The 16,196-nt window shown below is 40.6% G+C and overlaps 1 protein-coding gene across 1 annotated transcript in view; it reads left to right on the top strand.

The window, feature by feature from the left end:
- The first annotated feature begins 742 nt into the window (after window positions 1–742).
- dennd5a (DENN/MADD domain containing 5A) overlaps window positions 743–16,196 on the top strand; it is a 38,600-nt gene continuing 23,146 nt past the window's right edge. Inside the window, exons 1-4 of the mRNA XM_079997175.1 lie at window positions 743–951; window positions 10,910–10,981; window positions 11,841–11,950; window positions 12,104–12,806. Of these exons, the coding sequence (XP_079853301.1) occupies window positions 852–951; window positions 10,910–10,981; window positions 11,841–11,950; window positions 12,104–12,806 (985 nt within the window). The 5' untranslated portion in view covers window positions 743–851. The remainder of the gene's footprint in view (window positions 952–10,909; window positions 10,982–11,840; window positions 11,951–12,103; window positions 12,807–16,196) is intronic.

The following is a 16,196-nucleotide window of genomic DNA, read 5'->3' on the forward strand; positions in this document are numbered from 1 at the left end:
AAATAGAATATGATGTAATAGAATAGGATAGAATCGGACGCAATATGATATGATATGATAGAATACGATGATATAATACGACGGGATAGAATAGTAATATGTTTTGATATAACAGAACAGGGTAGAATGTGAGAGAATAGGATATATAATGACAGAATAGGCCTGAATATGAGACGAGGAGATCAGACTGCGGGTAGGGTTCATGCAAAACGTGGTTAGTCATGGTCAATTCTCGTGTCTTTCCAGAGGCTTCCCGTGGCTCACTGAATACTCGGCGAGGGCGGTCGGACGCCCTTGAATTCTTGCACAGCCAGGAGGCAGACTTTCAAGATTCCTTTTCGAAAACAGATTGACACAGGCTGCAGTTCAACCTGTTTTTATAGAATATAGAATATTATAATATATAATAGAATAGGATTGAATGTGATATAATAGAATGTGATAGAGCACGATACAATTGAGGAAGATAGAGTACAATATAATATGATGGAATGGAATAGAGTAGAATAGCAAAGAATAAAATAGGATAGAGGACAATATAATAGACGGCCAATCCCCCTGGTAACATGTTTGGCTGGTGACGAGTTCAAACGCAATAACGCAATCTGTGTGGTGGGCCTGCCCTACGCATGCGCAGTGCCGCTGCCCCGACGGGCGGGGGGGGGGGGGGGGGCGGGCTGCAGAGGAAAACAGCTGGGCCGTCCTGGAAGGACCACAATGCACCGCGGCGGCTCCGCTCTGATTTCCAGGGCTTCGCAGCGAGGCTTCCATCCGCGATGGCTGAAGGGAACCACCGGCCCGACTGTCTAATATGAGCCCGAGGACCGGGGAGCCAGCGGAGCAGTCCCACCATGACCACCGGCTTCAGCTCCACGTCGTGCCGCTTCGCAGATTACTTCGTGATCTGCGGACTGGACACCGACAGCGGGCTGGAGCCAGACGAGCTGTCCGGTAAGGAGCGCTGGGTGGCGGGCGTGATGTCGGCGCGGTGCTCGGGGCATAAAAAAAAAAAAAAAAAAAAACGGGAAAGGGGGACATTCGTTTAAAAAGGGATATACATTCTATATATATTCACTTATCGTTTTTTTTTATCGCGTGTCCTTCTTTTTTTTACGGACATACGAGGCTTTGTTTAAATACATTTATTTCAGTACACACGGGCCTCGGTCGTAAAGCCTGGTTCAAATGAGGATTAACCAGCCTGTATGGGACTAAACCGATGGTACGTTCGGTTAGGCCCCCATTCGCTTCAGATGGTTTTAAACCTTGAAACCTTGAAAACCGTCATACTTACGGTAGTATAGTAATAACGTCATTAATGTAAATGTAATAATAATGTTTGGTTAACGTCATCTGTGTCATCATGCTGTATATTCGGTAAATAGTTGATGCGTTATCACAATGGTTTGATTGTCATTACGGGGTATTTACACACGTACATAGACATATCTTGATTGTAGATTGTTTTTGTGCGTCAGGTATTTACACTTATTTGCGAATTGTAAAATAGTACATGGCACTTAACTGTTCAAATAACACGTAATGTAGTTCCATAGATGCAACTTAAATGTTGGTGTAATGGTAATTATATTGCAATTAATTAACCATAATAACCATCAATTTCTGGTGCAGACAACCTTCAACTTTCAGAAGAGCAAACCCTCATCTGTAATGAATTTATATCGAGAGTTAAATTGTTTTTGTGTCAAAGAAATCACAACCAATGATATTAAATGACGAGGCATCTGCGATTTATTACTGTATATGACACATGGTGTTACTGAACCGTCTCAGTGCGTTGGCCTAAATGGTTTTTCTAGTTCCCAAAGTGGGAAAATAAATTCCTGTGTTGACCCGCCTTGCTCACTTCTGCTGTCTTTAGTGACGTGTCCAGAAAATAACAAGCCCTTGTACATCTGGATTTTTACCAGTGTCCTGGCAAAGGAGAAGCAATATGAGGGTTGATGAGAGATTAAATTGGCCACACCTACAAGAAAGACAAAGAATACTTTTGGTCTGATACAAATATCAACTTTGTAGGATGCCCCAACTGGGCTTTTTATTTCGTGAAATTGTCAAATGTCAAGTTCCATCATATCAATCTGCGTAAAGCACAAGTATAAAGTCTCAAACAGCTTTTCCCAAATCTAGAAAGGAAGACAGTGAGACGAGACACTCTTAAGACTTGGTGATTTAAATAATACACGGAAATAAGTAAAAATAAATAAGTACCCAAATACCCAGTCATGTGCAGGCACTGATGGTTAGTCGTGGATAAAGGATTTGCTGTAGCCTGGCACTCCTGACAGTGCAATACTGTCAGTACAATTTACCTTTTGGAGTCACTATTGAAGTCCTGAGTGCCGTCATGTTTCTGAGATAAGGCTCCTTATCCTTAGTTCAAAGATTTGCTTGTGTTGTGAGCAATGTTGCTCACAATTCCTGTTAAACATTACAGAAACAGCACGCAGGTTAGGCGACATATTTTTGTCAGTCAGACACCATGCAGTTTTATAGTCCGTGTTAGGTAATGGATTCAAGTGCAAATTGCCTGTTAAGTCCATTCTCATTAAAAACAGGGACATCAAAGCCAGACAAATTCAGACAAAAGTTTCATTGGAAACCAGTTAAAAGTAACATCTTTATCAAGGATTTTTATTGAGATGTAATGCTCGCTATAACCAACAATTACATCTTGAAATGTTTCTATCCCTAATTTATGCCACCTAATATAGTGATTGTTTATAGTGAAGTATTCACTTTTTCCTTTTCTTCTTTTTTCTTTTGCTTATACTCTTTTTCTCTAATACCATGTTACAAGCACAGGTGAGGTGTCTGAATATGAGAGGAAATTTACAATCTATCTAGGCTCACATGTTTAGCGTGAGTGTTAAAGATTGGAAGAGTTTTCGTCCGAATCAGGATTTGATTCTTTTAAATCCCCAGCGACTCGTGTCCCATGATCATGAAGAACTGAGACCATTTGTCCTTTTTTCTTATTCAAAAACTCTGACGTGAACATTTCTTACAAATACTGGTTCCAGTGTTTTGTGCAGGCGACAACACTAGCGAATGTACTCTGTGAGGTTCTGCTTGTGATGGGGCCGACATGCCGCGTACAGTGGAGGAAGTGAAGTTATCTCAACATAAATTTCACAAACAAGATAGGGCAGTGTCTTTCATGCAAACGTGTTTAACACTTATGATGTTATGTTGTAAAAGGATAATGGACCCAATACTAATAATGGACCATTTCAAAATCAGTGCAGTATTTGTGCAGTAGTACAGTCTTTGATGATAATAATTTAGTTTAAATGTTGTTCAGATATACAATAAACGCTACAACTTTCAACACATTTCAAGGCATACACAAAATCACACAGATATTGTGTAACACAATATCTGTGTGTTTTTGTGTATACTATTTTAAAGATGGTTGACATTTTGGTTTGTTGACCTTGGTTTATTTGTCATTTTGACTTATGCTGATGGACTTTGAATGATAGGATCCTTTGTAAAGTTATTTCACATTTCTTAATAATGGTGTTATTATGTGGTTTTTAGAGTCTCTAACCACAGGCCTTCCACTCAAACCAAGCACCACATGCTCGTCTTGTCTTATTAGACTGGCACAGATAGGCCTGATGGGCCAATATATTTCCTTCAGAAAGAAAACATTTGGTGAGTCCACACTGGTTCTAAAAGTGATCTTCCTGCTGCCACAATCCTCTGGGAAGGAAGCAGCGCAGCGGAGCCTAATTTAGCAACATTTTACCAATCAAATTTTACATTAAATAAATTAAGTTAAATTGAACAGTATGTTTCTGATTGCACAGTGAACATATGAAGTTCTTTCAAGACGTCTCTTTAGGTTTAGACAACACGTTTTTACATTGTGTCACAAATCAGAGGAACATGACAGCCCCTCCCTGTGCATCTGTGAACATACGAAAACATTAAAACCTGCACACAAAAAATACAGTTATGGTCTGTGTGGTCATCAATAAATAAACCTTATGCTGACAATCTGTTGGCTGTAGTAGAAGCTCAGGTCTGTTGCGTTGAACAGATGTTTCGGTTTTGAACAGAGGAGCAGAAATTGTGAGGAAATCTTTCTGGGTCACATAAGATCATATAAATCGAGACACCTAGCTTTTTTTTTTTTTGATTGAAAGTAGAACAAAAAATACTACTTGTACTTAAATACTGACTACTGATTTTGTCCTCCAATGTCAGCTCATTGCTAAATTTGTTGTAAGGAATTTATATAGCCATATAAAAATATTCATATTTTTTCTGAAGCAGTATTTTTGTGCTATATTCTGCCAGTGATCGTCAAGACTATATTCATGTTGTTTCACATTTAAAGAGATGACTAAAAAACAAGACAAGCAGAGGAATGACATATTCGCGAACTCTGAAAGTATCCAGGCTGTAAAATCGAACCCATGATAATATCAAGCTGGTCAATTAGGCTCCTTAAGATGCTCAAGTGACCTTTTTTGCTGTTTATGTGTTGTAACTTTAGTCATGTTTAAGGAACTGTCTACTGCCCTAAACCCAAAAGCCTCTCAGCGGGGGATACTAGAGGTTTGGCTGCAAAACAACTCAGCACTCCGCTCGAGCTACAAGCTGACTTTCAGCAGTTGTGAAATTTTCCCATTTTACTTTTTGTATTATGAGTATTTTTTTAAATGTGATTCGTTTTAAGCTTGAGCAAAATATATTTTTTACCAGTTTTTGCTTCAGCTTTATATTTGCCTCGACTACATCTCATAATGTAAATATTTGTCTATATTTGCATTATGAGATGGAGTTGGTTGCATAGGCTCACAAAACACCCGGCTGTCAAAGGAATGATACGTAGATCAGGAACAACAAGGGTCCAAGAACATAGCCCTGCTCGTCCCGCCTTTTTTACATAGTGAATAGGAAGAACATCATTTAGTTGTAACTGTAAAGTACAGTTGTAAAGTATGTAAATATGTTGTATGTAAATATGTTGTATGTAGATTTGGAGCTGTAACAAAAGTAATTTCCCCCTGGGATTATTAAAGAATTTCTGATTATGATTCTGATTCTGATAGTTATCGGTAGTTTCCTGGTGCTTTTATTAACCATGGTTGACCTCATCAAAATGAACCTTAACCCAAATAAAAATGCAGCGGTATCTTCATCAGGAGTGGCTGATGAATTTATCAGAATGGGGCGATTATGAAATAGGCATGGTGAAGCAAATAATGCAATAAGTGAATTCCTTGCCTGAAAATAGCACTCACCACTATCATCAAATCAAATAGCTTTTCACTACTTATTTGGCTTTCTCTTTGCCATTTTTAATGTTTTATAACAATAATGTATTGTATTGTATTGTAAAAATGTGTTAAAATCGCTCTTTCATTGGACCATATTGGACCAAACCTTCTCTTTGTGGGATGGCTGATCAATCAAATAATGGGGAGTGCATAGGGGCATTAACTTTAGTGGTGTCATGGGATGGAGTTGGTCCGTTATCTGGACGGGTCACCCCCCCCCCCAACGGTCTGGCTCGTATATGAACCGCGGATCAATTGCAAAATTTAACCATCACAGTCAAATGCAGTTTTACTGCCACTGTTACTTGTTAAAGTAATCATTTCATAAATCTTGATGCAGAGTTGCAGTGAAAAGAAGATAGACAAGACAGATGCATGCTGCGTTTTACTCTGAAGTGCAATGAATACTACTTTACGATATACCGTGAAGAAAATGTCGCCGCTATGCGTCTGCGGTCCGCCATATTGGAACGGTCAAGATTTGCTAGCAAACAAATACGATTGAGAGATTGAGAGAATCAGACTTCTCTACAAAATGTAGTTTGTTATAAACGTGAGAAATTAAACATGATACTGGCTTCTTATTGTAATTAAATTCCGTTAATGGGGGCGGATCTAATCATATTTTTACATTCAGAGCCATGGGAAGGTATCACGAGTGTCTCATATTGCACTTTAATTTAACAATTGATTATTGAATATTCAATATAGTTTAAAATTTTATTTTAACATTGGGCATCTTGAATGTTGTTTTCATTTAAGACCATGGGCAAAAGTTCCTTACTTTAAGTTTTCTAGAGAATAAATGAAAGCAAAGTTATATTTGTCTCCCCCTTTTTTTTTTGCTGATCCGAGAAATGATCAGATCCGTGACTCCAAACCGTGATAAGATCTGAACCGTGACTTTCGTGATCCGTTGTGCTCCTAAGTAAGGTTGATGTGACAATTATTTTAACCATAAGTGACCATAGAGACACAGAGGCTGATATTGATAATTCTAATGATGATTAAACATATAATCATTGAGTAACAGCACCCAGGGCTGAGCGGTGTATGCAGGCTACCTCTACTGTATGGGAGGAGTGTATTTTTGTTATTCTGGATTTAATTATTTTCCCTTTTACGACATCAAACTGAAACATTGCAGATTTATACAGTCAGAAATGGCAAATTTAATGTCTGAACTCTTAAGTGTTGGAGACGGGGGTTAAGCCCTGATTAGCATATGTATAACCTCCCTCCCTGGCCTCACAGGCTACATAGCGAACAGGCAGCTGAATTATACTAGCACATGTGCATGCACACTCAGACTCCAGCTATTCAAATGCTAAACATCCTTTTGAGTTTCCGAGGCGCTCTTTCTCATTTAATCCATTTCAGTAAACAAATGAATGAATTGATCGGTATTAAGCGCACAGTTTGGGTTTGGGCTTATAATTCGCTCATAATTGATCACGGTTATGTTCTTGTTTCCATTTAAGGTCAGCCTTTGGATCTCCCATTTTAAAATGTCAGTGGTAGATGGGGTGTGTTCAGGAGATTCATTGGATGTTTTACAGGTGTTTCTAGGCACAATTTGTCTTTATCGTGACAGATTGTTGGAAGGCTTACACCTTATTGAACATTCTATTCCTACACCTTCTTGTATCACCCTCCAGAAAGCTGAGAGATATTTTAATCTCTTGTCTGCCCTTGATTAATTGTGTAGCCTGTGGAATCTACATGGACGTCCTGTGCTGTCCGTGACAAAGCAAATCTTGATTAGCTGCACAGCAAAAGTGGTTTTGTTTTGTGCATTTTAATATTTGAAGGAGAAATCAGGCAAATCAGAGGGGAAATTTGCAGTTCACTTGACAGCTTCTAAGTGATTCAATGAAATATCAAATCACATTATTTGCACTGGTTTCAATGCTGTAAATACCTGTAACCTGTCAGATTTTGAGGGAAACTGTTTGCAATTGTTGGGTAATAAACTTGTGGAACATGATCTTCCCCTTGACAGCCTCATCCCCTTCCATTGGTCATGTAGAATGCGTCAAACCCGTATGAGCTCTAAAGGTGGGATAGTGCATTTTTTCATCTGGATATTGACCTCGTCAGTTCTTTAGTCTGTGAAAAGGCTGCCTGAGATGGTTAGACATGCCAAGTAATAAAGTTTCAATGTTTGGTTCAGGCTTCCATTTTATCATTTAATAGTGAGTACATTTTGCTTGTTCAAACTTTTGTCGTAACTGTTCTTGTGCCGTGAATCTCAAATCAATTCTGAAAATAAGGAAGTTCTTCCGCTTTGAAAGGTTGTTTGAAAGAAAGAGAAGTCTCAGGCTGCTTTCAGATCTTGTGGTTTCCTTGCACTGGGTGGTTGTCATTTACAGGTAATAGTACACCCCCCTATAACTGGGTTTAATTTGAATGGTCTGTGGGTGCAGCACAGGAACACCTACGTTTATCTTGCCTGCCCAACTTCTGAAGTTGGCCAGGCGAGGATTCAAAAGGATTCCTTCTTGTAGATTTTGGCTATTTCTTCAAAGGCTAAAGGGCTTTGATCTGCTACGACTTGATGCGCCGCTTCCTGTGTTATAAACCTGGGGATATAAAACTGCAGCGTGAGGAAGTGGTCATTACTGAAGATAGGGGCTTGTTACCTTGCGGGTACGTTTTTGTGATGCGTGCAGTAAATAGCCTGGTTTACCACTCATCATCCATCACTCGTCATCCACAAGCTCTCTGGATGCTCTTCTATAAACCCCTTCAATCAAATAAACAGTTCTGATAATCAATACTTTTCCTATAGTTCAAAAGTGATGCTGATCAAAAACCCATTCCCCGATTCAAACATGTACACCACATTGACTTTGTTGGACAGGCTCGCTGGTATTAAAAAGATCCGTAAGAAGAAATGCCAGCTCTGTGTTCAGGTCACGGTTCATGACATGAATAGGTTTTGTTTAAAGGAACTAAAGCTCCCCGGGGCTCTCGCTCTCTCTCGTTTTGCTGACTGAAAGCAGAAGGACAGTCTTTTAAAGAGGTTTCAGGCTTGTGTGGCTGAAAAGGAAGCTTAGTACGTTATGAAACTGATTATGCAGGCAGGGTCCCTCGTCACCTCTCAGTTTGTCCGTCCCGCTCTCTCCTGCGCTGCAGCAAAGGGCTGACCGCCACCGAGGAAATCCCAAAACCGCTGTTTCGATTTAAAAGGAAATCAAGATCCACATTCATTTAAGTCACAATGGCTGTTGGTTCATGTCAGGTCACCCAAAACTGCATTTGGCATGAAAAGACACGTAAAAACCCTTTTCAGGAACAACTATCATTGAACTGTTATTCAACATAGTGGGTTTTAAAGAGGGAGGTAGGAAGTCACAATAATAAAACAAAAATGTGTTTAATACTTTTCAGAAAGCTGAGATTGTAAAACCTACCCGGTTGTTTTTCTCTTGGATCCCCTTACTGGCTCATTGATTTCTATATTTATTTATATAACTTCATTCCTCCTTACCTAGAAAACTCTTATCTCATTTCATTTTCCAGTCAATATTGTTTTGACCCACCCAGCAATAACTTTCAGCATAGGTGTGGGGGAGAAATGATTCCAGTATTTCTCCTTGTAAAATCAACATTTATTGCCGCTAACGTTTGAGTCCAAAGACTTTCATCAGATCAGTTCCCAGCTACTCATTATGAGCTTACATATTGTACATAGCAATGTAATTTTATAAAGATTTTTTTTTTGGTATGGGTTAAAATGTTTTTATACTTATGTCTTTTCATTCCCTATTCAAGCTCGACTTTTAACACTTTTATCACTGTTTAAACAAACTAATGCAAGGAACGTATGAGTTGGCTAGCATTAGCCTGGGCACAAGTTTTCATCTTGACTTGTCTTGTGTGAGACCAACGTCCGAGATGAAGTGACTCATCTTCTCCATTTAGATAAGAGACTTGACCGCGGTGTGATTATGACCGTTTTGGATTTCCTGAGCACTCCATGAATGGTGCAGCTCAGCACTCTATCTTTCGGGTCAGAAAAATATCAGCTGCATATGTGCATCTGCAACACAATTCCTCAACTCAAATATGCAGTGTTTTATTTAAGTACAGGCCAGTGCGGCGGCTGGCAGCCCATGTTTACTGAACTAAATTGGTCGTGCCTTTTTGCATTCATTTTGCATTCTTGTTTTTTGACAGTTATTTTCCAAAGTTTGACGTATTGCTTTACAGTTTATTTTTCTTAATTTTAAAGACAGAATGAGGAGCATTGGAGAAACACCTATGCATAAGCAAATGGAGCATCGTAAAAATAACTAGCTCATCAAATCACATTATATCCTTAATAATTAAATGGTTGTAAGCAAGGTGGGATCAAACCTTTCTGGTAAAAAACAAAAAACCCACCAAAATAAACTAGCTCGTTTTTCATTTATGGGTATGCTGTTATTCAATTTAGATGTACCCACAGGGTTGTAATAGTAATAGTATTTTGTCCAAAGTCTATGTTCTGTTAGCCTAAAATAGTAAATTGCTTTTTTTTGTATACAAACACACAATAAGAAACATGACATTCATTTGAAATAAATTTAAATAGAGACAAATAGGAATGACAATATGGGTTATTCATTTAATTGCCTGCCAGTGGATTAGTCCTGTACAATCAACTAGTTACCTCAGTTATCAGGAAAGACGCTTGTGAGAGTCACCACCACCTCTTTGTGAGATCACCATCGAGTCAGCGCGCTGCATCTACAACATATCCACAATATAAATAGAAAGCTAAGCCATGCCAAGGGCTCGCTGAGCAGCCACATTTGGGCCGTGAAGCTGATCTGATGTCACGAGCAAAGACAAGAGAGCGTGCATGACACGATCACTTTTGGTTTGAATGTGCTATGTTTCGTGGGAGTGTGACAGCAGGGCTGGAGGAGGCCTGGATCCTACCCACACCACAGAGAGAGGCTTCCTCTGCCTTGCAACATGCTCCCTTCCTGTTTGTGTGTGTGTGTGTTTGATTCTAAAGTGGACATAATGAATACCTGTTTGAAATGAATGTTTTGTGGTGATTTTAGTAGGAAGCACAAATGCCTTTGTGATTATTTTATAATTGGATTGGAAGGCTTAGCGAACGGTAAAGCCACAGTATAATAAATGGAGTCAATTTCATGACGAAGGTTGGAACATTTGTCTTTGTGCCCAGGGCTACTTTCTCCCCAGTGTGGGAAGAACTGTCTTCTAATCAAAACCATGGCTATTAAAAAAGATTTGCCATGGTTGGAAATAGGGTCAATCCCGATTATTAGCTTAAATGAGCCAAACGTAAAACAAACAGTGTATGGGTTTGTTTCAATCACCCAAAGGCTCTGATGTTTTCAGAGCTTTATGGAATCTGGACAGAAGACAAGGGATTTTATAACCACGTCAACAGACAAGCCTAACCCCTTCCAAATCCAGGTTTTAGATTACACGAAGACATGTCTGACTACAAACTGCGCTCAGTAAGAATTTGAGTCATGTATCGTATGGTGTATGGTATGGTATTGAGAAGTGATGCGCTACCCATCTAGAAACAACCGATTATTAATACTGTTGTTTTATTTGTTGTGTAGCTTTATGCGAGTATATACAGGCTACTAAATTCAGAGATGGGGACAGAGGAAAGTTGGCGAGTGCAAATGAAGGTAACATTCCCTCCACACACTCCTCCCCTGTTAAACCTGGCTCAGCTTCTCCCCCCTAAACCTTAAACCTGGCACCCCCTTCCCTTTCACAGCACCAGCTTTTGTTATCTCAAAACTCTTTGAGTCTTCACATTGCATTTCTGCACAGGTGTGGGGGCTGCCCTTCCCTCCTTTTTTTTGGCCCCCTTCTGATTTATCTCTCCTCATGTCTTTTTCCCATCTTCCTCCCATCTCCCTCTCATCCTTAAGCAGCAACTGAACAACAAGCCGATGTTTGACAATCACGCTTCTGTTTCTCACACAAGAACACGCCCAGTGCAAACTGCGCTGGTGTTGCTTGGTCGATGTGTACTCTCCCCCTACACTGAATGACTTTTCAACCATGCCTTGGTGTGTGCATCACTTCTGCTTCAGTCTGGGTTCAAATCAACTTCAATTGTGCTTTTTTTGACTGATTATTTTGTGGGTGGCTTCGTCAGTATTGCCATCGAAGCTGTCACAAAAGCATTCACCTTTAGATACTTTAATTCTTATTTTTTTAGATACTCTTTTTTTAAATTGGTTTAGCGGGAAGTTTTAGAATTAAATTAATCTGTAGTATTACCTGCGATTTATTCGATCACTTAGGAAATCCATTATCGTCCATGCTTGGATGCAGTTGACAGCTTCGTATGATGCACTACTAGCTTTCTCTCAAAACCAAACTGATGACTTCCTTTCTCCCTGGACGCGTGTCTTGCACTCAGCCTGCTTCTGACTGGACTTCCTCTCCTACTGTTGACTCTTTGGATCTTGTCCTTAACCTTTCCTTCCTGTTTCCTCTCGCTCTTTCTCTCTACCGTGTATATTCTTCTTTCAGGTGAGAACTTTGAGCAGAGTCCACTGCGGAGAACCTTCAAGTCCAAAGTTTTAGCACACTATCCAGAGAATGTTGAGTGGAGTCCGTTTGACCAGGATGCAGTGGGCATGGTAATTTGTCAATTTATCTTGTTTAGTGTGGTAGTACACAGGCCTCTATGAATACTTAATGACCTCTATTATAAGACTTTTAATCTCTGACACCCGCCTCCTCTGGGCCTTTTCTCCACACTCACAGTCTTTCTTTCTGTTTCGACCCCCTAGTTGTGTATGCCAAAGGGGCTCTCCTTCCGGACGCAGGTCGACACTCGCGAGCCTCAGTTCCACTCCTTCATCATCACACGTGAGGACGGCTCTCGGACCTACGGCTTTGCGCTCACCTTCTTCGAGGAGGTGACCAGCAAGCAGATCTGCAGCGCCATGCAGACCCTCTACCACATGCACAACGCCGAGCAGTATGACATTCTGCACACCCCCACCTCCCCACCGGGACCGGGTCCCGGGGAACATCGCCTTCCCCTCCCGCACCAGCTCCCCAAGCCCCACCCCATGCTTCACGCCGCCCCCGCCATCTCCCGCCTGCAGCGCTTCAACTCCTACGACATCAGCCGCGACACGCTGTTCGTGTCCAAGTGTATTTGCCTGATCGCGCCCATGGCCTTCGCCCAGGCCAGCAGGAAGGTGCTCCAGCAGCTCCACCAGGCCGTCACATCCCCCCAGCCGCCCCCGCTGCCCCTGGAGAGCTACATCTACAACATCCTCTACGAGGTTCCTCTGCCCCCAGCGGGACGCTCCCTCAAATTCTCAGGCGTTTACGGGCCGGTGGTGTGCCAGAGGCCGAGCACCGCCGAGCTGCCGCTCTTTGACTTTGCCATCAGTGAGATGTTTGAGCTGCTTGGGGTGGAGAACGTTTTACAGCTGTTCACCTGTGCCCTGCTGGAGATCCAGATCCTGCTCTACTCTCAGCGTAAGTAGCAAGACAGCATGGAGGGAGTAGCTTGGTTACGCTTGAGAGTTAATTGTCACTTTTATTGTTACAGAAAAACAGTATTTTACTTATGTTGCTTTTAGTTTTTAAAAATGACGTGGAATTCGTCAATTAGCTTTTTCGTAGAAGACGCCAAATGGTGAATATCGACCTCCGAAAGCTATATATTGTAGAGACAGAGGGAAGAAAAGTTATGTGAAGTGAATGTTTAAACTAGAGGCGTCATGATTTGAATGAATATAAGCTGACAATTTTATTTTGTCATTTTATGCTACTATTATAGTATAAGCGGATGACAGTGTAATAATACACATCCTCTTCATGAAGAAGAGCCACTTATTGGCATTGAACATCAGAACAAGCCATTGGGTAGCCATTCGGGTAGATTTTCGTGTCAAATTTGCATTTTATTTGCTGTAACATTCTCACATTGATTGCACTTACCTTTTGACATTTGCATATCATTATGGGATCTCATAATTTTCTCAATCATTGCTTGATTATGTAATTGGGACAGCCCTAGTTTGAACACAACATACAGATGATGATGATCTCAATCTCATAAAATCCAAATATTAACATTTACCCTTTACTGTAACCCATCGTTATATTGAGGAAATTAGCCTAATATTGATCGGATGTTTCATTTCCTGAATGAATCTCTAGATCCAATCCCTATGTCTTAAAGCTATTTAGAAGGCCCTGTTATGTTTTAGGGAGATAGTTCTGTACTCCATTCAATCCTGTTAAAAGAGACATGGTTATTTGAAAAGCAAACACCAATGACATCATTGTACTGTTGTTGGACTTTTGGCTTGGAAGCCAACTGAAAGAAAAATATCTTAAAACATACAGACAGTGATTGTATAAGATCTGAAAACATTGCTCGCGGCTACAGTTACTTGGCACATATTTTGTATGTTGAGAAGAACTCTCCTCCATCACATTATGTAAGCTGCTGAATAGGTCCATTAATGCCGTGCAAAGTAAAGCCCGGCTTGTGCAAATGCTAACCCCCTGCCGCAGTGTTTCCCCTAGAATTTTTTTTCAGGCCTGATGGTACGCACCGAAAATGCCGGATGGCATATTGGTTTGGCTTTGGTCAGATGCCGCAGTGGCAATTTCTATGCATATACTGTATAAGCTGCATTTATTGCATAAAAATAAGCTGTATAACCTTACACATTATATTACCTTACTTTGCAAAACATTAGCACGTCGTGAATACAGTGTGCATGATTCTTTGCTGCACTTTATTTTCCTTGGCTTGGAGAAAAATTTCACCATGGCATCAGGATATGGAAGTTTTGCCACAGTAGGCCCATTTATTGAAATCTTCATGCAGGCCCCCAAGTGCTTTCCTTGCACCCTGTTTCTGAGGTCTGTTTTCACCTACCAAAAGTGAGGAATTGAATTTATTTAGTAAATTCTCAAAGTTAAGGATAGATTGCCATCAAAGGAAATCACAAGTTGTGTGGACGCACCGCGGCGGCTGTGCAGGTGCAGATTCGCCACGGGCACTCGCACACTCGCTCCCGCTCCCATTTGGCAAAAACAGTACAGTTCGTTTTTTTTATTTTATTTTGAATAGGCTATTTTGGAAAACAGTAAGGTTTTTATAATGTTTTGAATAGGCCATTGCAAAAAAAAAAAAAAAGATTTGTGATTTTACTGTTGACGCAAAGAAGTTGATCTTTTAGTCGGCACATTTTAACATCCCTAGTTTGTGCTTGTGTTTAAATAGCATAAATGGAATGTAAATTAAAAAAAACCAAAATGTAATACATGTATTTCCGGGGGGACAGTGCCATTATTTTTGGCCTGCTGGGGGTTTTGTTGGCTTGGCTCTCTGCCAGGCCTGTGCGTTTATAGGGAAAACACTGTGGTGTGCACAGTTTAAAACATTAAAGGGTTAAACAGGCCTGTCTGCCGCAGTATGCTGCGACGGGCAGTGTTTGTTAGCTCAGATCAGCTCTTATTTGTTTTTGTTTTCCGACACTTTGCTTCAAAACCCATGCTGGGATTCTGTCAGCGGGATTCATAATCACACAGGGGTGTTTGAGCTTTTTGTTTTATAGGAAAATGGGTGCCTTGCAACTCTTTAGCAGAAGATGATTATGATGATTTCACAGATTTTTCTTCCTGCTAATCATTATATCTTGAAATAAAGCCACTGAGACTCATTTTGAAAAGTTGGTGGTCCTATTGCTCTGGACTATGTATTCATGTGTTAATGCTCATGCAACCAGGAGATTTAGATTTCGGGATGCAAGTGCAGGCATGGTGATTGGATCCATTACAGGGACAAGGGAAGGTAAATTGTTTACAGAATGCCACGGGCTGGGGGGGTGCTCTTAAATGGCAAAGCTGTGGTGTTACTAGGCAACCCCTGGACGAGGAGGATGGCAGTGTTGCAGGATGATTATTATTGGTCGGAGGTGACATCATCCCCGCCTTTCCCCCACAAGGCTCATCACTGCAGAGTGTGTGAAGAGTGTTGTGTACACTTAAGCCTTGGAGACTTTCCACTGAGAAGAGACAGGGGATTGTTAGCACAAAAAGACAAACACACACTTTGGGAAGGGAAGCTTGACAAATAAGGAGACTCCTGTGTCTGTGTATTGGGCCCTTGAAATACGGCATAATTCAGATTATAAAGAGACTAGCCGGAATTCTAGCAACTTTCCCACACTCCTGCCCACGTACGTATCTTTGAATAGAATCCTTTCCCTTTCACGGCTCGAGTAAAGCTGGTGGGAATATCCAGGACGACTAGAAGTGGATCATTTTGGACAGATTGGGAAGCAGCGGCTTGTTTTTATTTTTATCTCCTTCCATCCCTCTGTGGGATCTGATTGTTATCTGTGGAAATAAAGGTACACAGACACAATGCCTTGTACGGTGTTACCTGGAGAGAGATTTCAACTTTGAACTGTTAATAGTGAGACTATTGTCTGCCACCACCCTAGTCCCACAACATTTCCTCCAGTGCTTCTATTATTATTTTCCCATTAGAGAGAGAATAATTATTCCTGAACCTTTCCTGCTCTTTCCTTTATTTCTCGAGCAAGCTTTATTCCTACCACTTTAGGAAATTGGAACGTAGCCCCCAAATCCAACTCTTTTTACTATTATATTATAGCAATGGCAGATTGAATGGAGATTGATTGGTACCATCGTATTTATTCTATTTCATCCAATAAAAATGCCTCACACCGACTTTCATCATATTCTTTTAGATTTGATTTAGATTAGTGATCTTATTTCATCACCAAGGGGAAATTTAAATTGACATAATCGTCTAGTATAGTGTGGTAGAGAGAGTCCTGGGATCCTGTGTTGATCCTGTGTTGATCCTGTGATACTGCT

The sequence above is a fragment of the Zeus faber genome, assembly GCF_960531495.2.
Source record: "Zeus faber genome assembly, chromosome: 3".
Taxonomy (NCBI): Eukaryota; Metazoa; Chordata; class Actinopteri; order Zeiformes; family Zeidae; genus Zeus; species Zeus faber.